The 24,899-nt window shown below is 47.8% G+C and overlaps 10 protein-coding genes across 10 annotated transcripts; 6 read left to right on the top strand and 4 right to left on the bottom strand.

Moving 5' to 3' along the window:
- Positions 1-957: 957 nt before the first annotated feature.
- Positions 958-2,205, bottom strand: BDV37DRAFT_282352 (uncharacterized protein; the record flags this gene model as incomplete). The annotated part of the gene is made up of 3 exons (XM_032087024.1): positions 958-1,338; positions 1,395-1,641; positions 1,706-2,205. 3 exons carry the CDS (start codon positions 2,203-2,205, stop codon positions 958-960), a joined length of 1,128 nt encoding a protein of 375 aa, XP_031942135.1.
- An 806-nt stretch (positions 2,206-3,011) lies between these two features.
- On the top strand, positions 3,012-3,570 carry BDV37DRAFT_282351 (uncharacterized protein; the record flags this gene model as incomplete). The annotated part of the gene is made up of 2 exons (XM_032087023.1): positions 3,012-3,382; positions 3,441-3,570. The coding sequence occupies 2 exons, from the start codon at positions 3,012-3,014 to the stop codon at positions 3,568-3,570; spliced, it is 501 nt and encodes a 166-aa protein (XP_031942134.1).
- A 1,275-nt stretch (positions 3,571-4,845) lies between these two features.
- BDV37DRAFT_102611 (putative phosphatidylserine decarboxylase) lies at positions 4,846-6,229 on the bottom strand. The gene is made up of 3 exons (XM_032078210.1): positions 5,931-6,229; positions 5,308-5,866; positions 4,846-5,256 (listed from the first exon to the last, which is right to left on the bottom strand). The coding sequence occupies exons 1-3, from the start codon at positions 6,169-6,171 to the stop codon at positions 5,049-5,051; spliced, it is 1,008 nt and encodes a 335-aa protein (XP_031942133.1). The 5' UTR covers positions 6,172-6,229; the 3' UTR covers positions 4,846-5,048.
- A 257-nt stretch (positions 6,230-6,486) lies between these two features.
- On the bottom strand, positions 6,487-6,845 carry BDV37DRAFT_282349 (DUF2945 domain-containing protein; the record flags this gene model as incomplete). Its single annotated transcript, XM_032087022.1, has 3 exons — positions 6,487-6,558; positions 6,618-6,680; positions 6,750-6,845. The coding sequence occupies 3 exons, from the start codon at positions 6,843-6,845 to the stop codon at positions 6,487-6,489; spliced, it is 231 nt and encodes a 76-aa protein (XP_031942132.1).
- Positions 6,846-7,817: 972 nt separating this feature from the next.
- Positions 7,818-9,022, top strand: BDV37DRAFT_293498 (nucleoside-diphosphate-sugar epimerase; the record flags this gene model as incomplete). Its single annotated transcript, XM_032089430.1, has 4 exons — positions 7,818-7,834; positions 7,883-8,088; positions 8,149-8,463; positions 8,526-9,022. The coding sequence occupies 4 exons, from the start codon at positions 7,818-7,820 to the stop codon at positions 9,020-9,022; spliced, it is 1,035 nt and encodes a 344-aa protein (XP_031942131.1).
- An 829-nt stretch (positions 9,023-9,851) lies between these two features.
- On the top strand, positions 9,852-12,606 carry BDV37DRAFT_246387 (ferric reductase family protein). The gene is made up of 7 exons (XM_032081756.1): positions 9,852-10,389; positions 10,445-10,485; positions 10,540-10,860; positions 10,911-11,140; positions 11,196-11,251; positions 11,302-11,423; positions 11,482-12,606. Exons 1-7 carry the CDS (start codon positions 9,952-9,954, stop codon positions 12,587-12,589), a joined length of 2,316 nt encoding a protein of 771 aa, XP_031942130.1. The 5' UTR covers positions 9,852-9,951; the 3' UTR covers positions 12,590-12,606.
- Positions 12,607-15,606: 3,000 nt separating this feature from the next.
- On the top strand, positions 15,607-17,102 carry BDV37DRAFT_271055 (ankyrin repeat domain-containing protein; the record flags this gene model as incomplete). Its single annotated transcript, XM_032084659.1, has 5 exons — positions 15,607-15,649; positions 16,200-16,365; positions 16,417-16,563; positions 16,628-16,767; positions 16,813-17,102. The coding sequence occupies 5 exons, from the start codon at positions 15,607-15,609 to the stop codon at positions 17,100-17,102; spliced, it is 786 nt and encodes a 261-aa protein (XP_031942129.1).
- A 1,794-nt stretch (positions 17,103-18,896) lies between these two features.
- On the top strand, positions 18,897-19,460 carry BDV37DRAFT_282346 (uncharacterized protein; the record flags this gene model as incomplete). The annotated part of the gene is made up of 3 exons (XM_032087021.1): positions 18,897-19,218; positions 19,273-19,349; positions 19,401-19,460. The coding sequence occupies 3 exons, from the start codon at positions 18,897-18,899 to the stop codon at positions 19,458-19,460; spliced, it is 459 nt and encodes a 152-aa protein (XP_031942128.1).
- A 365-nt stretch (positions 19,461-19,825) lies between these two features.
- BDV37DRAFT_282345 (transcription factor domain-containing protein) lies at positions 19,826-22,555 on the top strand (the record flags this gene model as incomplete). Its single annotated transcript, XM_032087020.1, has 7 exons — positions 19,826-19,976; positions 20,031-20,151; positions 20,243-20,336; positions 20,414-21,354; positions 21,403-21,816; positions 21,894-22,132; positions 22,188-22,555. The coding sequence occupies 7 exons, from the start codon at positions 19,826-19,828 to the stop codon at positions 22,553-22,555; spliced, it is 2,328 nt and encodes a 775-aa protein (XP_031942127.1).
- Positions 22,556-22,639: 84 nt separating this feature from the next.
- On the bottom strand, positions 22,640-24,689 carry BDV37DRAFT_293495 (major facilitator superfamily domain-containing protein). The gene is made up of 2 exons (XM_032089429.1): positions 24,035-24,689; positions 22,640-23,969 (listed from the first exon to the last, which is right to left on the bottom strand). The coding sequence occupies exons 1-2, from the start codon at positions 24,305-24,307 to the stop codon at positions 22,926-22,928; spliced, it is 1,317 nt and encodes a 438-aa protein (XP_031942126.1). The 5' UTR covers positions 24,308-24,689; the 3' UTR covers positions 22,640-22,925.
- Between the last annotated feature and the right edge of the window lie 210 nt (positions 24,690-24,899).

The raw sequence follows: 24,899 nt of genomic DNA, 5'->3' as shown, positions 1-24,899 counted from the left end.
GATGATCTCCGTACAGCGCACGGCGAACACTTTATAAATTAAAAATAGTCCACACCATTCTTAGCGACTATCGCCATGTTGCAATCCCAAGTATCACTCCGATGAAGGCTAGGGTGCATGCATCAACGCCACGTGTCTGTCGTAGCAGCAGGTAATTAATGTCGAGGTGAGAAAAGCAGACGCCAGCCAAGTAGCTGCACCCGAGAAGAAGATGTGATTTTTCGACAAAAACACAGCCCAGCGTCAGCTTGGTGCACAAAATTGGACTTTTAGTCCATAACTGCAGCACTGGCATTGTGCCTTAAAATAGCAGGCGCAGATAGTTCCATGTATCAGCCTCGTGATATTATTAGAGGAGGCTCGTCCAACCTTTGAACTCTATACATTAATCGTATGAATAGCTAGTGTCAACGGCACTACAGCTTTAGGTAGCACCCTATGTTCTCGGTTGCATGGCAGTTGCCAAGCGTATAGTTCGGTTCCTCATGAGAGTTGACAGTGTCACTCCACCGATACGGGCCAAGCGAACCTTACGTTGCTTGGTTGTCGCTTATCCTGGTGAGCACGCGAGTTCTAAACAGGATCTAGTGCGGGCCATTGAATCTGGGGCTCACATTCAAGTAGTTGTTTGGTATGTGTGGCCCCTACACAATCCAGTTGAATGACGGGCCTTTCGCATGGCAAATTATGGAGTATACACTAATTCTCTATCAAGCCATTTCAAGGTCATCAATTAGTAATATTCTTAGAAGAAAATGGAAAGCAAATTCAAAAGGAAAAAGTAAAACCGAGAAAAGGCCTTGGGCACGCATCTGTAGACAACAAAGGGACACAGACAGATCTGGAAAATTCAAGGTCCAATCAATGTAATAGTAAATAATTGACCGACTGAGGAACACAAGATAGGAAATAAGAAAAGGATCAAGTAGAGGAGTCTCCCATTCATTGTTGTCCCCCTTAACTAGAGGACTCCGAAGGGTCGATATTCTCCTGTGAACTAGCACGTCGACGGGAAAATACTCCCATCAATGATTTTCGTCTACCAAAACCCATTGATGACCTATAAGCTGCATCCTTGGGCCGAATAGGCAAAGAGCTTGGGGAGGCAGTCGCACCGTCGGGGCCACGGGCTTGTTCAGCAGTGGTTGCATGAGATGGCGATCGAGTATCTCCCTCTGGGGCACTTGCAACGTAGCGGACAAAGTGATCCATATTATAAACTGCTGTTCTTCCGTTGAGAAACCTGAAGATATTACTCTTGCAAAGGACGAGGGTATGGCCATTATAGTGAGCTTGAATTATTCTGCCGCTATGTCCAATAAAGGAAAAGAGCATAATCTGTATACAAGAAAAGAATTAGCAAAGCGCGCAAAGACAAAATACAAATCACATACTGGAACAATCACATGGTCCTTGAACATAGGCCATGGCATTCGACTTTGCATTATTGCCAGGATTGTGAGAAGCTCTCCCCTAAGAATTTTATCTTCATGGGCGATACCGTGTTTCAAAGAAAGCATAAGATGTGGCTTTTCTTCTCGATTTTTGAATTCCCAAGCATGTACGGGAGAGTATCGTGGGTGCTCTGAATAAAAGGTCTGGTAGTGGAATGCTGCATCTAGCATACACTTACTAAGACCACTAAAACAGTTATCCCATTTACTTTAGTAGATTTTGGATTCGAGTCATCAACTAAACAACTTACTCTCTTATACGCCATTTTCTGAGCCCAGAAAGACCAGCATATCGTGTTCTTTCTGTATTCCTCTCTTTTAGCGGCCCAGACCTCGGTAAATACGTAGCTCGGAATGCCAATTCACAACCAAGACAATCCGCAGTATCAATATCAGTACGGTTCATAACTTGGATTAGTCCGCAATCACGGTCGGCTATAGTCTCCTTATCGCTAGCAAGTTTGTTTTCGTCAAGAGTACTCTGGTATAGCGGCTCGAAGAATGACTGTGTGCCTGATACAGCGCCACTATCACCAGTCACATTCAGCTTTTCGACTTTGATTCCAAGATCGTCGAGAATGTTGTCCTCGGTATAAGCACCGCGCATATCTTCGATAGTATCATACATGTCCGCGAGAGCGTCGATTCGGCGCTGTCTTTCCATCTCTCTGGCTGTCTCAACCCGTACTCTAGAATGGTTGATCCTTATCGATCCGACAATAGTGCTGACCCTTTGCTTGAAGTCCGACATGGTGGGCGGTAAGCAAGTAGCGGTATTGAGGATGACGATGATGCAGAAGGGAAAAAAGTTCTAGCAGTTCCAGGGGGAATGGGGGGAACGTGCCAGAAGAGAAGTGAATGAATGATCTGTGAATGACAAACGCCGCGCGTCCAGTAAACAAAAACTGTCTGAGAATTTGGCTCTCTCATAAGCATAGTGACCTTGTCCCGGGTAAGTATCGTATTATCTACTTAGGCCTGGTCCCGATAACTAAAGCAAATCGAATAACTAGGGAAATGATGAGTTCGTACCCGCATCCCCAGACGAGTCCAAACACGCAAAAAGGCAGAAGGACATAAGAGGGACTATCCACGATATCCTCAAACTGTACTCTGGCTCCAAAATTACTTACGATCAATCCTTGCTCTTGAATATCAATTACGTTCGGCGAGAGCCGTACTGGAAGTTGGAAACAGTGCATAAGAGGAACAGTGCATAAGAGGCAGTACGGTCTAGATACAGACTGGGCTCTAGCAAAGACTCTTCTTAAAGATTGCAAAGGATACCAGGCGTTGATCAGGCATCTCACCTGTGGTGAAGCTGTAGATGCCATCGATAGAAATGGACCTGATTGGGTCGGGGAATACGCCTCATTTGCCAGATATATTGAGGATATTTCTCAACCGAACAACAGTGAACCCCCTACGTCAGACGACGGGAAGAAGGGGCAAACACCCCCAAGTAGCTTGCCGCACAATCATCGGGCCTCAAGGAACAGTAAACCTCGATACAACATCGACCTCTCAGACGCCAATGACTATTGCGAGTCGCCCTCCATGGCCAAGAAGCCGAAGATCGATACCCCCAGAACGGAAACAAACAATCTTGCGGCGAAAGACGAGCAGACTGTGACCGCAATGTTTATTGCTCTAGTCAGGGAGTTAAGTGCGTTAGCGACCCAGACACCTCACACCTGGACCATTGAAAGAATTAATTTCCGAGCTACTTTCAAGTTAAAACAGCACATGACTGCGGAAGTTGATGGTGCATTTTGGGATCGTGATACCCGGCTTACTAAAAGCATCTTTGAGGCGAAGCGGAAACAAAGGGCTGATATTTTCGATACTGTTCGGATGCAGGAAGGTGCAGAGCTCGCTGCTTGGTACGCGGTGGCTGATTACAATAGCTTGCCTGGTCTGAACGGGCGGTAAGTCGCGATTGCAATTGCTCTCAAGGTTTGATGGTCTATACTAATAACTATGCAGCCGGATCCTTTTTTCACTGAATTGGAAGGAAGCTTGGGTCACCTTCGCAACCCCTGGTAGCAAATACCGGGAGTACCTATCAAACGGAAGTTTCGAAAAGGGCCGTCCCGAGTACTATCTAAAGCTATAAAAGTATGGGCCATATACCCTTGACATTCCCGACAACTTGGATGCTTTTGCGACAGTGATTGTTGCCTTCACTCTTCTCGCGGCACCCCCTCGCACAACCTAACCACTCCCACAAGGACAACGATTCCAGCAGTGTCCTGCGTGTGAAGAGCCCCAACAGGCTGAGGGAACTCAGAAAGGATCAGGAGGAAAAGTACCATAGGCATAAGGCCGAGCATATGGCGGACAGGCGTTGTCGCTAAACTTATTGTCCGGGGTTTGTTAATCTGTATCATTATGAGTTATTTTCCGGTCTGATAAAGATAATATCTCAATTAATTCCGCGGCTAAGATAAGCTGGTTAAATAAATGGGAACAGAGATGTTATCATCAGGGGTCATCGGTCTCTAGTACCTCCCTAGTAAATACGGCGATATATCTCGAGAGTTCCATACTAAAGCCAAGTGCTCATTATTCTATAGAATAGTCCTTGGCCTTTAATGTGTGCAGGCCAAGAGCTGACACTGTACACTAGTGACCAGGGCGGAGCTCTATTCGAGCACCGTTAGTTGACCCTCGGAGAACCCTGCTAGCTTCAAGCGTGTGCCTTCAATAGCCTCGTCAATGGTACTGTTTTTAAAAGCTAATTTCCACTTGTAGACGGGTTACTGTCTGAGAGACCAAAGGTGCCACGTCTGGGAGACTGACTTCAGTGACTTTGCCACTGGGCTTCGTACATATCAGGCTTCTAGGTGAGTATGTGACTCGGCCACAGCTGAGCGGACGGTAAGCCCTGTTCTCCACGCCTCATGGCTGTAGGTACTTGTCTCCTTGTTGAAGGATCATTAAAAAAAAAAAAAAAAAAAACACTATGGATAATTCATTTGGCACATCCGAGTAAATCGGAAACTTCCAGGATGTAATTAGGGTCTTCTATAGCGTGCATGGATGCCATCTTAAGATCATAGAAGCTACAAGTACACCAATTTATGTCATCAGAACAGTGAACCGCGAGGTCAGAGACCACCATAGTCGTGATGTTAATACACGGCATGCGAACCTGCAAAGTGGCCTAACGATGAAGCTCCTTCTGGATCGGCAGGGTAACAGATCTGTTCCAATCACAGAGTCTCCTCGAGGTTGATCTGGAGCCCGGTTGTTGGAAGTCTTACTATGCCATTCTAATATCCCCGTCAAGATAAGCGAGAAGGTCTTTAAAGCAGCAGGGCGGGACCTTAGTCACATAATCCCCCGCATATCTGCAAGCCAAACATAGACGCCTGCATTGGAACGCATTCCTATATTGCACAATCATCTGACTGGTGCTCTACGCCTGCCTTTTGGTCTGCCTGCATGTTACTTATACACAACTACCAACCGTTGCATTAATTAAAGGCAAAAACACGATTGAGGGATGAAGTGCTCCTATGTTCTTAAGCATCAGACGTCAGAAGCAAAGCATAAATACCTGTCCGCCGATAACTACCTACATCTCCTTCACTACAGGTCAGTCTTAATGGAGCGACCCATGCTCATCCCAACCTCGACATCAACCATGATCCTCTGGTGGCTGAGCTTCTCCAAATCCTCGTCCAGCTGAATACGACCTTTTTCAAAAGCCACGATAATACTCGATCCTCCAAACTGGAAGAGCCCAATTTCGTCTCCCTTCTTCACGTGGTGTCCTTCGCGGATGTGTTCGAGGATTCTATATCACGATTAGCAGACCACAATATTCAAAGAATCCCAAAATCCGTACTCAACGGTGCCAACGTCCGTCGCGCCAATAGCCACAAATAGAACATCTCCAAATTCCTTACTTTCAATACAAACACAACACCGCGCATTCTCCGTCAAGATGTTAACCGAACTTTGCAAAGCCACTGGATCGACTTGATAATAGTCACCCGAAATCGCCTTGAACCACTTCACCGTCCCTTCAACGGGAGAGTGGTACCGATGATAGTCCTGAGGACTAAGGCGAAAGCTAGCAACCGCTCCATCCTCCCACCGTTTTGCGTGATCCGCGTCTCGGATTAGATTGGCGATGGTGAACTCGTTGCCCTTGATCCACAGCCGGCGCGTTGCTTCCACGGTCGGATACACTACAACCCGCGAGTCAGACACTATTACTGCTTTGGTAGGGTCGTTGACGTCGTGGATCGGTCGCGCTCCGGGTGCGTGCTTCCGGATGAAGAAGTCTTCAAATGTCTCGTACGCCTCCGGGTCTGATGGTTCGAACTGGGACATGTCGATCTTGTAGAAGTCGATGAAGCTTTTGATTTCGGAATGTGATTCTGGTTTCCGTTCCCTTTTGCCTAATTTCGATTAGTTATTGATATTCTCTTATGTCAATGTTAGTAGAGGTGCTGCGCAACTTACCCGCTCTTAGAGTCCTCTCGTGGGTCCATAGCCGGAGAAGGTGTGTACGATCTATCCACTCCGTGATCGGGTTAAATAGCAGGAGGATCTTGAGCTTCTTCAACAAAGGTTGCTGCTCCCGCGTGAATTCGCCCGTCTTGCGATTAACCGTTAGCCACCCTACATGGCGCTCTTGTAGCTGTCGGATGAATGCGACAGCAACATTGAGCAGCTGCTGTAAATAACTGATAATGCCCGGCATGGCGCTATACAGCTCTCTTTTTTATTTTCATATACAATGAGTAGCAAGGTTATTCGAGAGGTTAGTTTACCTTGAGAGGAAATGATGAAATACTGAACGTCGAAGTAAAGAGGTCCCTATCGTAAGCGTGATGTCATAGCAATCAACCCTAGAAAGCTCGCCAACAAATTCACGATATTTGTGAAACACAATCACTCAAGTGTTATATTTTAGTTTTGGAAGGCACTCAAGAGTGGCAATGAGAAGCTGGAAAAGAAAACCCCGTTGCTACTCGCAGAATATCCATGATCCGCATTCTTGTCCACAAGATTCCTCTCAATGTTCCACCTTTTCTAGGGTTCCTGGATCATGGGCGACTCTTTTGCCACGCTGATCATGAAATAAGACCTGAACGGTATTAATGGTAAATATCATCATTATCGCACATGTAGCCTATAAAATCTCACCTTGGGTGGGTTCTTGACGCCCTCCTCTTCGGCTTCCTGCTCATCCATGACAATCCTTTCGACCTATGTCAGCGTACACCTTAGTCTATGTCCTGGATCTCAAACTTATGGGACAGAAGTTTCTTAGAGTACCTCCCCTTGGTGTGAACCACCACGGATGGGGGTGAAGACATAATCACCCTCATGGATAGTCTCGCCGTGCTTGTCTTTTACGTCTCCTTTCACCATCCTGGATGTTGAATAGATTGGACTATGAAATCTTGGACTTCGGTATGTCGGTGACAACTTTTGTGAATATACTGTAGAGAGGTTTGATCGGCGCAATGGGTGTGATCTATCTGTATGTCCTGGTAGCCTTCCGTCAAGTTAACGTCATTCGGTAAGTTCCCAGAAGGCGACATCTTTTGGTAACTTATAAGATTCTAGTTTAAAGTTTACTTTAAGAGGTGCTTTGCATATAGGGTACCATAGTAGCCCTGGCGAAGATACAGGGTGGTTGTCAATTTGCCTTCAAAGGTCCCTAATAAGCAATCCCCATGCATTCTATCGTGTGAATATTATGGTAAGCTTCATCCGGTAGCATTAAACAAGTATTACTACAGCTGCCTAACCATCTCACATGCCATGTACAGTCGTCTCAAATCGCTCCGGCTCCCTCCCCAAGATCTCCCCAACAGTATGCCATGCAAAGCATGATTGGAGGATAGATGGCCCTCTCTAGTAGTACTTCTACTACTTCCTTTGGGGGTTCGCTACTATACTCATATCAATCTGGAATACATTCAATCTAACTATAAATAATGAGTTTCCTCAGCCGTCGTAATATCCTGGGCTTATGATGATATGCCCTCCGCCCTCAAAGGTTTATCTTTCTTCCAGAGCATAAAATAACGCATGTTCTTTCTAGCGAATCCGTTCCTGCCTCTGCTAATACCCTGTAAAAACAATTAAGCGATGTGGGTCCTGATCGCCATCATTAATGGGGCGGAATACATATTCCGCTTTGTGGTCAACCAGCACGCAAATGAGATGCTGTACACATCCACTTATCAACAACCCCGCTAGATGCCAAGCCAAGGCGATTAGAAATCAATTTTGTGGTATACGATCGACTAGAAAAGTACCGCATACTTTCTTGATATCGAGTAAAGTTCATCCTGTTATCAATCTTTGGTAGACATTGAATTCATTCCTTTCACTATGAAGACAGTTTTCATGTACTATCACCACCCAGATCACAATCTCGACTAACTAACTACTTCTAGCACAGGTGCCACTGGCTACATCGGCGGAGATGTTCTATCTCAGTTAGCAGTCAAGCATCCCGACCTCACGTATAGGGTGTTAGTTCGCGGTGCGGACAAAGGCAAGCAAATAAAGGCCCAGTACCCATCGGTAGAGGTTATCTACGGCTCTCTTGACGATACAAACATACTTGAGGCTGAAAGCGCCAATGCCGATATAATCATCCGTGAGTTTCAAGCATCCGAAATGCCGTATTAAATGTTAATTTATACTGAAATTATGATAGACACAGCCGATGCGGCCGATCATGTCGGAGCTGCCCAGGCAATCCTGTCCGGCATTGTCAAGGGACACACGGCTGAACATCCCGCCTACTGGTTACATACAAGCGGCGCTGGAATATTTAGCTACATCGACACTGACAATGGAACGTATGGTATTCGGCGTGATAAGGTCTACAATGACCTGGAGGGTATAAAGGACATCATCACCATCCCTGACCACGCTTTCCATCGTAACGTGGATAAGGTCGTGCTCGAAGCGGGCGAGAAGTATTCCCGTATCTTGAAAGCAGCTATTATATCACCGACAACTGTCTATGGTAAGTTATCTCTTCTTGTTTTCAACAAAAAAAAAATGACTAACACCTTGCTTGATTAACAGGTCGAGGCCGCGGACCGTGTTCCCAGCGAAGCAGGCAGATCTATGAAATGGCAAAATGGACACTCCAGCGAAAGAAAGCACCCATCATCGGCAACGGAGAGTCATGTGGCTGTGATATCCACATACTCGATCTAACTAGCCTGTATGAATTACTCTTTGACGCCGCATTGTCCGGGCATGATAGTCTCTGGGGTGGAGAGGCCTATTATCTCGCAGAGACCGAGGAGCATTGTTGGGGCGATCTAGCGAGAAACATTGCACGTATCGCAGCCGAAAAAGGTTACATTCCTGCGGCCGAGGTAGAGTCCTTGCATCATAGCACTGCCACAGCGTGGGCAGGATTTGAAGCCGCCAGCTGGGGCTTGAATGTTCGCTGCCGTGCACATCGGGCACGGAAGCTCTTGGGATGGGCTCCAAAGCAGCCGAGACTGGAAGAAGAGCTACCAAGTATTGTAGATGGAGAATGGCGCAACTTGCAGGTTGCAGAAGGCGTCTAGTATACTTGACTAGCAGATCAGAAGGTTGTCACCATTGACCATCGTAGCCAGCCAAATGTTCCTGAGACAGGGGCTATGATCCAGAAATGCGCGTGTATTTATTTGCTCTGTTTCTGAGGATATACTCCGAAGTGGTGGTGATTAGCGTGGGTGCAATCTAGTAAGGTGGTGACGGCAGGAAAACGCATCGCCAGCCTGGAGCATATGTCACCTGCAGTGGGTAAATTCACCTAAGGAGGCACCTTAATTGGAAGAAATACTGGATTATAAGACTCTAAGGTGTTTCTGACAGCTTTGGAGAGTTGCTCTGGGCGTTAGAGAATATATCGCTGTCCACGAGAAAATGGTTCACCTCATCTTTCTGAAGCAGCTCGTCATCTAATCTATCCTTGCCCTGAATCACTGCTATTCGATACTCCACGAACCTCGCAACGAGAAGTCTTTACCCTTACATTAGTGCTTCAATGCGTGGAGCAGCCATTAATTCCGGTGTGGCCTGATGTGTCAGGTATCTGCATGAGTTCCGCTTTACCGAGCGTCTCGACCAATCGGCACACACCACTGCTATCAGATGGAGGATCAGATTAGATAAAGCGGTCAAGGGGTCACCAGATCCGATGATGAGAAAAAGGGCCATCAGATAATGCCGCTACATCGCCATCAGTCTTAAGGTCGCTAAAGCGAGATCCTGGATTGACTCATTTTGGTTATCAAGCGCATCTTGACACATCCCGATCTCCCCATGTTCTCTGCTCCTCGCACTCCCCATTCAAGCCGACTCATGCATTTTCTCCTGTGGGTCCAAAAATCCCTTCGTATGGCTTGGCTGGCCAGATCACGCTAGGAGGATCAGTCATATGCCCCGCTACTTTTAACGTCTCTTTTTGTGATCCTCCGTCTCTTGCGCATTTCGTATCTCTAACATAGCCATGCTACTCCAAGTCTGGGTGTTGTTGGTACTACATACGGCGTTCACCTACAGCAAGGTCTCCCCTGTCAACGAGCGCTGTGTGACGGCGGTGTACACAGCGTGTGGATATATTCCGTTTGCCACATCCCCTGAAGCCGCACGAGGATTCTGGGGATCACGATGTCAAAATCCCTGGACGGTTACCTCCATCTACGCTGCCGCTGATGTATACTGCGATGCATCTGAGCGAACGGCAGGTTTCGCCCAGCTCCAATCCTCCTGTCTACAGTTCGGCCATGTTGATCTGATACCACGAGACGCTCTGGCCGCCAATTTGACCGAGGATGCTATCAATCAAATGAGGAAAGTTGACTATGGTGAAATTCCTGGGTCGGGGCCAGTTGATTACCCGGTTCTTCTCTCGGCATCGTTTTATCATCGCACATTCCGAACAATCGTAGGTTTCTCGGCAGCAACGTCGCGAATCTCGAACTAATACCACAGCTTGACAGAATACTTGGGAATTTGAAGTCTGGACTCATTCTGCCTATGGGTAGGAATAATCCTCTCGTCCGAATCCCCACCGTAGCTAACTGAACATCAACAGCCTTGCCGGATATCTCTTCTGGGCAGTCATTCTCTCAATCGGAGTCTTTCACCGATTAATTCAGCATATACTACTGTCGAAGCGCATTCGCGTAAATGGCAACCGATCCGTACTCTCACGCACCCTATATACACCCTTTATCACTATATACCACTGGATACAGACCTATATCATTACTTCCAGTCCTTTGCCATCGGGAGGTCGATATCTACTCTGGTGGACATTTCCCACTCGCATAGAAGCAATCCTTGTTGTTCTTTTTTGGGTACTCAGCGCGGTCCTGTCCTCTGTGAGCTACCAGCTCTTTCCCGAGAATATATAGTGCGTTGACCAGAATATTCTGCTCGAGGTCATACTAACAGTTGATGAAGCTGGCCTCAAATCTCCGCCCAGCTTCTGCGCTATATCGCGGACCGCACCGGAATCCTTTCATTCGCCAATATTCCTCTCATCTGGCTTTTTGCAGGTCGCAATAATGTCTTCATCTGGGCGACGGGTTGGAGCTTCGCCACGTTCAACCTGTTTCACCGGCATATTGCCTGGATCGCAACCATTCAGGCGGTAGTCCACACGCTACTTTATGTGGTATTGTTTATGCAAAGTAAGTCATTGGTTATGATAATGTTTTACTTCATTCACTAGAATCATGGATATAGATGGTAATCCGTGGAAGAAGCTTGTTCGGAAGCCGTACCTCATCTGGGGAACAATAGTAGGTGCATCGTTGCAACGACCCGGATCACTGAACTAATGTTGACGTAGGGCATGGTTGCAATGATCTTATTATGCCCCTTCGCCATCGACTGGTTCCGCCGAAGGACCTACGAGACATTCCTCGTTTTACATATTCTTTTCTCGGTCGCGGCGTTGGTCGGTTGCTTCTAGTATGTCATTCTGCTTTCCGTTGCCCCCATTGCTCATCCTGACAAATGCGTGTGGCAGCCATACTATCATTTTTGAAGACTATGAGTACTGGATATGGCTATGGCCTGCTGTCGGCTTTTGGGCCGCGGACAGACTGCTACGCGTGGTCCGACTCGTCTACTATAACCTCCATGTTCGCACCAATGTTGGCAAAAGCATCCAGTACACGCGCAGCTCAGCAACCTATGACGAGGCCTCCGATGTCATTCGACTCGAGGTCATTCCCGGATCCAGCCGACTCCAACCTACGCCGGGGCAATACTATTATCTTTACCAGCCATTCCGGCTTACGGGCTGGGAAAACCATCCGTTTACTCTCGGAGCATGGTCTTACGAAACAGGGCCTCCCACATCCCAAACACCAACGCCTCTACTTGCGAAGGGAGATGACACCGTAGACGTGACGCAGGTCCCTCTACTATCCGATAGTTCGTCCGGCTCACGAACTCCCCCAGAAGATGCACCATCGCTCGATAAGTCCCAGATACTGCGACTAGTCTTCTGGATCAGACCTTTTGACGGCTGGACGCGCCATCTCCGACAACAGTGCATAAAATCTCACGGTCGGACTTTAGATACAACGATCCTTTTGGAAGGCCCCTATGGAGAACAGTTCCCCCTGTGGGAATACGAATCAATCCTATTAATCGCAGGCGGGACAGGCATCGCCGCAGCGGTACCGTATATCCAAGACCATCTGGCAAGGTGTGCCACAGATGAAGTGGAAAGTCCGACGCGCATCCGAAATATTCACCTGGTCTGGACGAGTCGACAGGAGGCATTCGTCCGAGAAGTTGCCACTCGAGAGCTAAGTTCAGCCCTCGCTCGAGATGATTTCCGGGCGTCATTTTATGTGACCTCAGCCACTGCAGCAGGTGGCTTGGACGAATGCTCAACGCTGTGCGAAGAGCTTTCGGGGAAGGCTATCGAGGTTGGTCATGGGCGACCCGATCTGCAAGCTCTTGTTCTAGGCCACGCTCATGAAGCGCAACTCAGTGATTGCTCGGCTGCAGTCTTGATGTGCGGTCCCCCTGCTATGGCTGACGAAGTTAGAACTGCGGTGTACCAAACAATGCGGCAAGGTTATCAAGGGGTCCGGTACATCGAGGAGTCTTTCAGCTGGTGATGTATTTTTTTAAGCTCGTCTAGGATTGATGTCGTACATCATACATATTTCATGGTTCATGTTGTCCTTTCACTGGAGTTGGGGTTGAGATTTTGCAGGCTAGATATCAATACACGGTAGAATTTCAGCGCACGTGGTTTCTAGTCATTTTTTGGAGAAATTTGTCAGAACAGGAAATAAAAATTCGAATCCCGTAAATAAATAAAAATTAAATAAGTGAACTCTGTACATCACTATGTCTTCGGCTTTTGAATTTTCAATGCAGCCTTCTTGCACGCAGGAACCACCGCTCGATAGCCGATATGCAAGGGGTAGTTCGCCCATGTCCCTCACTTCCCCCAACCGGTTTTTTTTAGTTTTTTTTTTTTTTTTTTCTCCACGCCCCAAGATCCGGTTTTCCCAGTAGACTTCACCGTGTTAACCCAAAGCGTGAGGTTCACTTTTTCTCCTGTAATGCTCAAGCCTATAATACTGCTGCAGGAGAGAACGTCGAACCAATCGAACCACCTGGATACGACACAGTACATCAACAGTCCTTAAAAAAATATTTCCCTCACCTAGAACAACCCAAGCGATCGACCGCTTCATTGCCTTTTGAAGGCAGTGGACCTTTGAGTGGTCACTACAGAAAGTTGCAGGAAATTGGGCGGACCAAACTACCACCAGTAAGGCTTCGGCAAAACCTTTGTGTGGGGATTCTAGGTTGGTAATGCAGAGACCATCCTTATTTATGGCGTTTCTGCTCTTTGGGGGCTGGGTCTGAGCGTTGCTGTTTGGGGATTGAGGATTCTGATACATCTTCTGGTAGTTTAGGGCTGTGGCTTGATCACCTGATGAGATGTATCTTTGATCGAGAGTATTGGTTTTCGGACTCATTACATATTGGAGAATCCTGTGCTAGAATTGATATATTCTTGAAGGGGCAGTAGCGGTGAGGCCCTTGTTACCATGGTCTAATATGGCGTCTCCTTAGGTTAAGTATTCCTACGTAGTGGGCGAGAATAGTGTGTTATCCTTCTTCAATATTTCTCCATAGCTATGCGTTGCATAGGGGGTACATCTATTATTTTTAGACATGTCATATGTCACTTGGAATACCAGATTCGTAAAATCTTTATCCTGTTCTGAGCTCCTGCCCCCTATGTCCAAGGCAGCTCAGGTGACCACGGTCATTCCAAATTTGAGTGTCTTCAATTTCGTTAGTATACGGATTTTATCATCAAAGGCAGTGTAGGCATCCGCACTGTCCTTAGAGACCTGGGTGGGTACGGCAACTCTTCCGGCTATTCGGAAGGCGGGTCATGTCTTCGCGGTCACCTATACGGGATGATCTCTACTGATCGGATATACGGATCATATACACTTATTCTACGGCGTGTATAGATTATGCTAGATAAGATGTAGATGGACTTTAAGCTGTTGTGATAGCACCCTGTTGGGAAGGTGACCTGCGGATCGTATTCCAGTGTGACGATCAGCCAGAGCCTATGAAGAAACTGGAGATGGAAACAAAGTGCTCTATTCTATTAGAAAGTATTATATTCCCATGGATGCGGCCATACTATATATAATAAACTGTTTGTATCTGAGGGTAGCCTGCATGTTTCGTTGAGTGAGCGTTTGATGTTGGTTGAGTTTATATATAGCTGGTTTTGATATATATATTTCGGTAGTACGTAGGTGTCTATCAACTTACAATCCTGTCTAGATGCCAGTGTGATATACTCCTTATTCCAGTTTACAATGGCTGCATTTGTCAGGGACATAGATCCATAGCATGAAGAAGTAACTGCTATACTAATGGGACCTTGACATCCGAACGAACAAAGATAAGACTGTCCAAATGTTCCAGAGATAAGATGTCATACTATGTGAGCGGGGGGGCAGGTTTTACAGAAAGATCCAGAATATATATCTCCACCATACTACCAGTGCATACAACATGATCATTGTCTACAGTATAAGTAGAATCTCACCTCTATTTGACGGGTTTACAAGAATGGCCAAAGCATACCAAAGTTATTGTATGTCGGTGGTCAACTTAGTGCCCACACCCAATGGGGACAATCAGCCTTGGTGTACGGTATTTCTTCCGGGGATGCTAAATTTAGGCAACATTGATGCAATCGCTTAGAACGACGAATGAAGGCTACGGCGGGATATTGGGCACAGCATCACATAAGAGCACGGTGTATCTAACGATAAACCATATCTTGTAACCCTGCCAGCCACCAGATTTGCTCTTTCAGAAGGGCCGTGCACATACGGGCCCTCGTTTAGCTAGAGAAAGCTGAAATGTACATACATACATACAAGTTGTTTCGGATTGTCAAGAAGTGAAATAGCTATACCTGTCCAAGATAAACAACTCTTTATTTGTATTCCTACAGTTATATTGCCAGTTTGTTACACTCACCGTCCGATCCACGATCCAAGGGAAAAGGTTTTCAACCCCACAAAATGACGAAAATTCAGGAACTTAAAATCATACGATGCTCCACATATATCTTAGTTTGGTCGTCGTCCCTAATTGCCTTCACTGTTCCTTGACTGGGGAGACTCCAATTTCCGGGAACTTGATATGTGCTGATGACCGGGTCGAGTCCCATTTCTTGAAGCGATGAAAAAATGATCTGCACTTGATCGGGCAGCGCTATAGCTCCCTTGAAGCAAGCACAAATGACAGCCGTATCCGCGGAGGGAAATTGACTTCTGTGGTGTTGGTACAGAGCATCCACTCTCCCCATCATTCTACGAACGTTGATATCGCCGGCAAACGGGTCTAGTGAGTCTGGGAATGGCTGGGGTGGGATATGGGCGAGAATAGCACCATGTGCTGATGCTATGAGAACGACAGAACATGATCCGAGGCCCTCAGTACCAATACCCTTCACTTCTTGGAAAGAAACAAATTGGACATTGCCCATTTGGACCATGACTGTACCTTTTCGAGTGGCTTCCCGTTGCGCGCGGAGCCCCTGTCCGGACATTGTAGAAGATTTTATGAGAAACTCGCAATGCAAATGTTGCTCAGAAATATCAAGGCGTTATTCCCTCAGAGTATTCTCCTGCTACTTATAGTCTCAAAGGAGTAGTTGCTCCATACTACCTCTCTAAGGCAGTGAGTGACCTTCAACATCCGCGGCTGCTCAGTAATTTTCCCAAGCCAGCCGCCTATTAGTATACAACAAAGCGAGTCGCGCATTCTTCCAAAACACATCGTGTGAAAGGGTCTAATGGGTGGTTTGAGGAGCCCCCCTTAAATTGTCTCAGCTGTTGTGTTGGTGAACCGTCCTTTTGGGCCCCGTGTAGGGTTACTCTGAAAGACTGCGTAGTACGAGGTTCCGTACGGCAAAAGACCGCTTTGGTTGCAAAACCACGCTGCCTCTTATGCATAGCTCCTAATTGGTCGACTCAGGAGTACGGAGTACGTACTTCGTCCAACATGGGAGTCGCTGATTCTGGGGTCTGGTGACTTGGAAATCCTTTAAATATCCCCCTCCTCCTCACCTGGTGCTTTGAGTGCAGAGGCTCCCAAAGAAATGTGATTGTTAATCCTTGCTGTCATTATTTTTGATACAACCCGCTCTGGATGTCCCGCCTCCGCCAGATTACTATCCTATCAGCCCGAGCGAGTACCGTCGACTTCCAACTCCAACGCCACCCGCGACCTTTGAAAAGATGAAAGCTCTTTGTGTCCGCGGCGATGTCCAGGGATTCCGGGAGATTCTTAATTCAACAGTTTCTTCGTCCGAGCCCCTTGACATACGTGACTTGTATCAGATAATGATCTAATCCGTCAAACGAAACGATGTGCAGTTCATCAGAGAGCTTCTTCATCGCGGCTTGCCTATGACTCCATTCTATGCATTGGAAGCCATAAAGGTGAAAGGGAAGGATGCTCTGAAAGCCTTCCTTGAATGCGGGTGGGATATCAACCAGCCGTTGAGCGAGCTTAAACCCCCCGTACTTGGGTGAGACTCGTCATCCTTATATCTTCAAAGTTTCGCTGGAGATGACATTATAACATGTGCTCAGTTGTGCTATTTCAGATGAAGAGATGACAGCTTTGCTCCTTGATCATGGAGCTGACCCTAATCGACGGTGTCTTATTGATCTCACGCCACTCTCCCTTGCTGTTGAAAGCGCCCCTATCTCTGTCATCCATCGCATGCTCAGTCGGGGCGGAAATGTTCAACAGGGCCAGTGACTCCATCATGCAGTTGACCGGCCAACGGACGCCATCGAAGTGTTAGGGCTTCTTATCGAAAAAGGGGCACCTATCAATTCAGCTATGTACGAGGACTATCCTTCTTGGGCGCTATTCTTTTTTACGGGTGTTGGTACACTGCTGCACAAGGCCGCCGAACTCAATAAAGTAGATGTAGTTTGCTACTTGATCAGCCAAGGAGCCGACCAGAGTATCAGAGATGCAAATGGTCGTACAGCTATCGAGTGTGCACGAAGGTTGAATCAAGGAGAAGTTGTCAAGGCATTAGAGAAGGCGAAGTAGCTCGTCTGTTCTGTATGCGTGGTGCGTTCTTTTTTGTGTCTGTCTTGGATGGTCTGGTCCATAAGTACGAAAGTGTGTTCCCCTTTGGCGTCAACCTGCCGCGATGCAGGAAATTTCGGTAAAGAAAGAAAGATGCTCCAAGGCGATATAGGAGCTCTAGTTTAGCCAAACATAAAAAATACAAAAACATACAACAGGAGGGATTCGCTGGTGGTCACCCACCCAACTACTAACCTCCCGGCGTGTGGCTTAAGTACGGCTGAGCGGACGGGAAGCCCTGTTCTCCACACCCTATGGTCGTATGTGCTAGACAATTATGATTGTAAGTATATATGCCATCTCTAATATACACCTTGGGTATAAGCTCACACCTACTAGGAGGGCTCAAAGAAATGAAGTAATGTCATTCTTACGTTGAGTCAAGTGTGTTTGATACCTACTAATCGGTCCTTACCAATATCAACTTTCTACACAATTACACTACCACCTAGCTTTCCGTAACATATTCTGCCCTGAACAAAAAGTAATGTAATGAAAGGACTGTGTGCTTTGAACGGCCGCTAATAACGTACACCCTATGCGGGAGATTGACTGCAGATTCGCAATCCCAGATTAACATACGCATGAGATTCTACTGTGTATTAGCCCTCGAGTGAAGCACCTTACCTGAGAAGAGCTATTCAACTGTGTGATGGAAATTTCGATCAGTGTGGCACTGAGACATCAACAAAGTATAATGAACTAGATAGACATCCAGGTGGGCCTGATTGCTAGAGATCTCCCGGCTCGAGGATGGGCCTCGAACGACTATTGCTAAAGCAATGCAACTCGAAGTCTAGATCCAGCCATATCAGGGTGCAGCCTATATTTCGGTAGAATTGTCTATCATGATCATGAAAAGGCGGAAGTTCATGGCTGGACTTACTGCATAGAAGTGGCGTAATGAAATGAAGAAGCTCTCCCCAACAACCCTTATTGAACCATAACAAAGCCACAACAATAGTCTAAGAAATTAGCTACAAGTGCATTGAAACCATGTTTATGATTAGAGATATGGTTTTCCCCAGACTGGGGTCATCAGTGCACGGTCTACGGGGCCTCGACTTGAGTTTCTAGTCGACGATACCTTACCGCAAAAAAAGCTTCAAATGGCTCGTGGAAAGTCAGTCATGTTATTGGCACAAGAGAGTATCCCTTGGTGATTTTCGCGTACGTTGTACCCAGTGAAGGTTTTTTAGCTCTTGACATGTTCGTGTCTGAGGAGGATCAACAGTGGTAAAGTGTAGAACTGATATATCACATTTCACTCCTGAGCGATCTCGGCACAGGCAATCCAAGGTTTGCCAGCCCCCACTGTGTTCCTGCGAGGCCCTCTGCGGTGTAAGAAGGGTCCATCCGGATATTGGCTTCCTGCATATGCGGAACTAAAATTATTTGAGTGGAGGCTGAAGCTATGGAGCTCCGTCCACCCCCTGAATCCATCCTAAACACCACTCAGCAATGATCCCCCCCAAATCTCCAGCCAGACCCCTGATAGTCATGCAAGGGTTTACGAGCGAAATGAGATGGAGTAAGCCACATGAACTATAGGATATTCATGACTACCGGTGCTTAAAGCAGAAGGAGGCATATGTCTAGCCCTCGTTCCAAAAAGTTATAAAAGGGAACTTGGATCCCTCCCCAAATCGTTCTTCATCACGAACACAATCAGCCAATCAAGCAAAGGATCACTCTTGAACTCTCACTCCTATACAATCACTTGTTCCAAGCCATCCAACCAACCCAACCATCAAAATGAAGTTCTTTGCTGTCGCTGCCCTCTTCGCCACCGCCGCCATGGCCGCTCCTGGTGCTCCTGCTCATGCTCCTGGTGCTGTTGCCGGCAGCGGTAACACCCCGACGGTGCAGCAGATCCAGGAGAAGAAGAATCAGTTCGCAACTACATGCAGCGCCAACCAACATGAGACCGTCTGCTGCGAATCGGTGGACAAATCGCAGACGCAGAGCTTGTCCGGCCAGAGCAGCGAAGGCCTCTTGGGCGGCCTACTCCAGGGCGGCCTCGGAAGCCTTCTCGATGACCTTAGTCTTGTTGGGGGCACCCGTGGCGCTTGCAAGGGTGAGTTTTCAGCAACAAATATCTCGTATTCCAGATGATTAACCAGTTATGCAGGCCTTAATGTCCTCGGCGGAGAATGCAAGACCAACATCGGCTGCTGCCAGCAGAATGCCGCGAGCAACAACGTCCAGGTAAGCGCCGCCGACTATATGCTTATGGCCAAAGATGCTAATGTATGACAGTCGGGCCTCATCCCCATCAACGTCCAGCTTCCTTGCGTTCTCAGCAATGGCTTGTTCTAAATCCTTTGCCGCACAAGGATCCTTAGCCCGTTCGTCGTTTGTGCACAGATGATTTGAGATATTGTATTCGCTTCGCTCATTATGTACACTCTAGAAAGTTTATGTTTGTGACTGCATGTCCATACTAGAGTCGCTCTCTTGTCAATAATTACAATCTAATCAAGCTGTCATTATCTGAATTGGTTATCCTGATGTGGATTCGTTGCATCCGACTTGGCTGCGTAAAAGAATATCTGTATCGTTAGTTGCCTCAGGCCGCGGTCGGAACCACACCGGAGCGCGTTCCGTCTTCGGGTGCACTTCCTTTCGGCACTCACCCTTTCATCCATGACTGGTCGATTCGGCGTGTTCAATATCACACCATTATGAATCGTTCGACTACTGGAAAACTCCCGGACCCTGGCAGACCTCCGGGCACTGGAAAAGACGCCGGCCGTCCGAACAAGCGGCGCAAAATAGCCGTGGCTTGCGATGAATGTCGTGTTCGGAAGACCCGGTGCGACGGCGCACAACCCGGTATGTTTATTCTCGAGCAATATAACACACGACAAATGCGTTGAATCGTCCCAGGATTGATACCGGATTTGACTTCTGATCTCCTCTTTCCCGTAGTGTGTGGACCATGTACGAAAAAAGCAGATCCGGGAGTACAGTGTGTTTACACTGGAAAGCAAAAGCTGGATGTAAAAAAGTAAGTCAAGACGATACTTGTATGCGACCCTCATCATGTGGGGTTGTATCTGAGTTATGGGTCATTGAGACTAACGCGTCCTGGGGTGAAGCTATATTACTAGCTTGGAGAGTCGTCTCAAAGCTTTCGCACGGCCGCCTCGTACTCCGGCAAGTGTGGGACATGAGAGCTCCGGACATAGTCAAGTAAGCAAACGTGCACCCTACAAAGACGGTTCCAAGCAGGCGAGTATCCATTTGTGGTGCTCTGACTAGTTTAATAGGAGCCCACCTTCTCATATAGCCCAGTCTCGTCATCTGGGGCTCCCGTAGCCACTCAGTTCACTTCATCTTCAGTTCCGGATAATTATCACAGGTTATCAAGTTGTATCCCCGCGAATACCAGTGCAGGCGACAACTCCCCGTCTGCCAGTGCTTATCGAAGCCCTTCCGGACGAAATGCCGGTTACGTATCCGGGCTGGCTCAGACGCGTCAACGGGCGGACGGTGTGAATGCAATGATGGGTGCGGTCGAAGAGGAGCGCCCGACGCAAGGCTTCTTTGGCAGCTCTAGTGCCGCCAGCTTCATGCATCAGATAAAGATGGCCGTGGACAGAAGGGTCACTTCACCCCACCGGCGAACATCCGACACCATTCTAGGAGTATCCCATGCTCCAGGGCTCATGAGTACGGCATCGGAAAGACATTTTAATATTCAGAACTATGTCTTGCCACCGAGAAAGACAGCCGATAGTCTAATGGGAGTTTATTGGTCTTTCGTCTTTCCTCTCTATCCCCTTGTGGATGGTATCGGGCTGAGGGCTGAATATGAAAAGGTCTGGACGGGTGAACCACTCGAAAATGACGAATCGATGCTCATGTGTACATTGAACGTCATATTTGCTCTAGCCTGCCAGTTGGCTGACTTCATACCCCCGGAGGAGCGAGAGGCATCCGCAGACGCATTCTTTTCGCGCGCTAAGGATCTTCTCCAGTTCAACCTTTGGGACACAGGGTCTGCTGCCCTCATTCAATGTCTACTTTTGATGGCGCAGTACCTGCAAAGCACGGATTCGGCCCACCAATGTTGGATCGTTACCGGTCTGGCGATACGGAATGCCCAGAGTTTAGGTCTGCATCTTCCGCAGACTATTGCTCGGCTGCCGAGCCCACAGGAACAGCAGCTAGCACGGAAAATATGGCACGGATGTGTGCTGATGGATAGGTATGGTGGACTTTATTCATTGGACCTGCAGTGCCTAACATTGAGTAGAGTCATCTCCATGACATTCGGACGACCCGCAATGATATCGAAAGCGTCCTGTGAATCAGTGCCTTTGCCCGCCACAGTGGATGAGGAGTATATTCCGACAGCTTCCGGCATCGAAGCCACACAACCAGCTGATCAGCCATCTGTGATGGCATTCTATGCCAAGTCGCTTGAGTTGTATGAAATCATGAACGATATCTTGTTGAGTTTATACCAACCTGTCCCCGACGAGAGTCCAGAGGACATGTATGATTTGTATTTCAACAAGGAAACTAGTCAGGGTGAGCGAACGATCTTTGAACTTGACCGAGCTCTATCCAAGTGGAGCCAAAGCCTTCCGTCACATTTACGGGGGAATTCACCAGCGGGCCCTACGGACGTGGTCTTTTACCACCAGAGTGTGGTGCTCAGAGCGAGGTATGGCCATGTCAATCTTTGAGTACCCTAAATTATACGGTACAGTGAGAACTGGTGGCTCACTTCCCGTTTCACAGATTCCTACATGTCCGTATGCTTCTGTTTCGTCCGATATTGTCCAGGTACTGCGCAGCTCGCGACATCACGGTCCCTGATTCTCTTGTTTCCCCCAGCGACTCATTTCCCCAACGAATCGCCTGGCAGTGCTCAGCTATATGCGTCAAGGTGGCGCAAGAAGTAATCGAACTGATATATGGGAACATCCCTGCGGATGGGTCTTCAGGCCCTCTTCCAGCTTGGTGGTACAACATTCTTTGTGAGTTGGAATAGCGGTCCGTGTTCGACGCTCGGCACAGACTAACAAGCAATAGATGTATACACGGCTGCCACAGTCTTAATAGCAGGCTACCTTTGTCCCACAGTCCTAGACGAAGTGACTGAAGGTGCAATTACGAGGTCTTGGAATTGTGCTTTGGAAATTCTTCGGAAGTACCAGAGTTACAGCACATCTGCACGTCGATGTGTAGCGGCTCTAGAAATTCTCTATGAGAGGGTGGTGTCAGAACGACCCCTATTCCATGAACCATCCGCCAGTGATCAGCAACAGAGCACCGCGTCCAATGCGGTCAATGACATGTCTCTTGGAGAGGGCATTAATGCTATGTTCATGGAAGGCTTTGATTGGCCGGATTTCCAAGACATGTCCTGGTTGAACAGCGTGCCGAGTAGCTTACACTGAGGCAGGGGTCAAGATCCTCTATGCTATGACAGGCTGGCCGGCGAATTATATCGGGAACCGTTTCACGCTGTTCGTCTGCTCTACGACAAAACCGTGCTTACTTCCGGGGTGTGCATCCTGATACATCTGTGACGTTCCGTCTTCTGTCTAGGTTCTTGCTAATGCGAATCATCGCCGGTTCGTGCAATACAGTTCGTTGACACCCGTCCGTCATTGACTTCTCCGACTGGAAACAACATGCATCGCTACGATAGGGCCCAAAGCACACACGCCAATGATTGCACACATGACCCCCGCAGCGCCACCAAATTTCAACGTTTTGAACATGGGCGGGAAATAGAACGGACCGATCTAGGGTTCGATATTAGCTTCACGGGTGATAGAATGTGAAGGGCTTGATATATCTTACAAATCCATAGATATGGCGGATGAAGTTGACAAACACACCGATGTCGGTGGATTGATCCTTGTAGCAATCCACCGCGAACGAGATGAGAATGGTGGTCAGGATCTGATTCCCAAAACTCGCAATCGCCGCGCCAACGCAGGGGGCGACGTTCCACGATGTGGCATTATCCAGTTGAAATCCCCATGTCAAGAGTCCTGCAATGACGGTTGCGAACCCGATGTACGAAAGCCATAAGCGATCAGCCGGTCGGAACTGGCCTCTTCTTTTACTCAATGTTTTCATGAACCAGTCTGACATGGGCCCGCTCACTTGTTCCCCGATAAGGCTCCCTATAATCACTGCAATATACTGCAGTCCGATCTGCTGCGCGTCGAAATGAAACTTTTTACCAAAGGCAATGGGCATTTCAACGATGATGGCTGTATTGGCATAGCAAAAGACAACACACTGGGCAATCGTAGGAATCAGAATTCGCGGATACCGGTACAAGAAGATCCACTCTATGAACTCGCGAGGTTTCAGAGGGCGTGGGTTGATTCGGCGAGGGATAAGCTTGCTCGTGCGGCCACCCTTACCACCACCAGCATCCCCGGGGACGTATATCGTTTCCTCGCCCAGGAGGAGGTAAGTGAGGAACTGCGCGAAGTTGATTATGGCGTATATCCAGTAAATCCACTCAAAGCCGATATTCTTTGCGACGAAACCCATGATAAATGGCCCTGCCGGAGTTCCCAGCGTCGTCATCAGTGTCCACCACCCCAGCTTCTGGGCTCTTTCTTCAGGCTCACAGAGCTCAGTGATGACACCGCTCCCGATGCCAATCGGCGGTGAGATGAGTATGGCAGTGAGAACCCGTGTCGCCATCTGTGCTCCATACGTTGAGCACCGAGCGCCACCAATATTGCAGATCAGACTACCGAGAACGGAGACCAGTGATACGTGGTATCTACCGTAGATGCAAGTAATCGGTTTCCAAAGAAATGGCGTGAGTCCCAACACCAGGATCTATTGCGGCATATATCAGCGTTTCGGTCTCAATTCCGATGTGCATGTGGAAAGGGAAAACGGACTTGGATCGATGTTAGATAGCTCGCCTCTGGCACTGTCACGCCGTACGCTTCAGCCATGGCATCAAATGCTGGGACGATTCCCGCAGCCATAAAGGTCGCCACCATGGAATGGAAAGCGACCATTAGAATTTGGACATTTTTCTTCCAAACGGGCCAATTATGGGGGTCTTTGGGGCAGCACATGTTTTCAGCCTGCTGGATAGGGACCGCTGGGGATACGCCCTCGAGAGGGACGGATGTTTCCGAGTTACTTTTCTCTGTTATTTCCACCATTTCATCGGGGATCGAAGTTATGTGTAACACTTTCCTAAGGTGGACAGTCCGATGTTGTTCGAAGTGCGGAGAAAATGTGGACAGGATTGCTTCGGCGTTATGATATCAGATCGCATTGGAATATCAACCACTGCCAAGGAAAATACAAGATAGGGTTTCGCTGCTACCGGTTCACAGATGCCAACGATTTCGAGAATCTACTCCTCGAGGGAGTGGCAGATCTATGTAGGACTACCAGCGCAGCATTTTAAGGCCCTTGCTTCGTTGTCAAGAACTATTAACCGCTTGCAGCAAGGTACAGGATTGGCGTGGTTGAGCAAGAACCATTGGTTCCCACTAGCGCCCAGGTGCTGGTCTTTATATCCCGACTGACTGAGGCTATACATAATTGAGGTGGAGCATGAGAGATTGCGTCAAATATGACTCTGTCGGCCAAATGTGGTATTGGATTGTGGTGATTCAAGTAGTGACTTGCGTTTCTCTGTTGCCGATAAAGCTACCACAAAATTATTCACAATTCGTCAGATGTTCTGAAGAGATGAGATCCCTTCCGTTCGATCGGGTACCTAAGCAAAGGGTCTAGCCTTTTTTT

This window comes from Aspergillus pseudonomiae, assembly GCF_009193645.1.
Source record: "Aspergillus pseudonomiae strain CBS 119388 unplaced genomic scaffold BDV37scaffold_27, whole genome shotgun sequence".
NCBI classification, from domain to species: domain Eukaryota; kingdom Fungi; phylum Ascomycota; class Eurotiomycetes; order Eurotiales; family Aspergillaceae; genus Aspergillus; species Aspergillus pseudonomiae.
The sequence above is the reverse complement of the archived record's forward strand: the minus strand, read 5'-3'. Positions and strand labels throughout refer to the sequence as shown.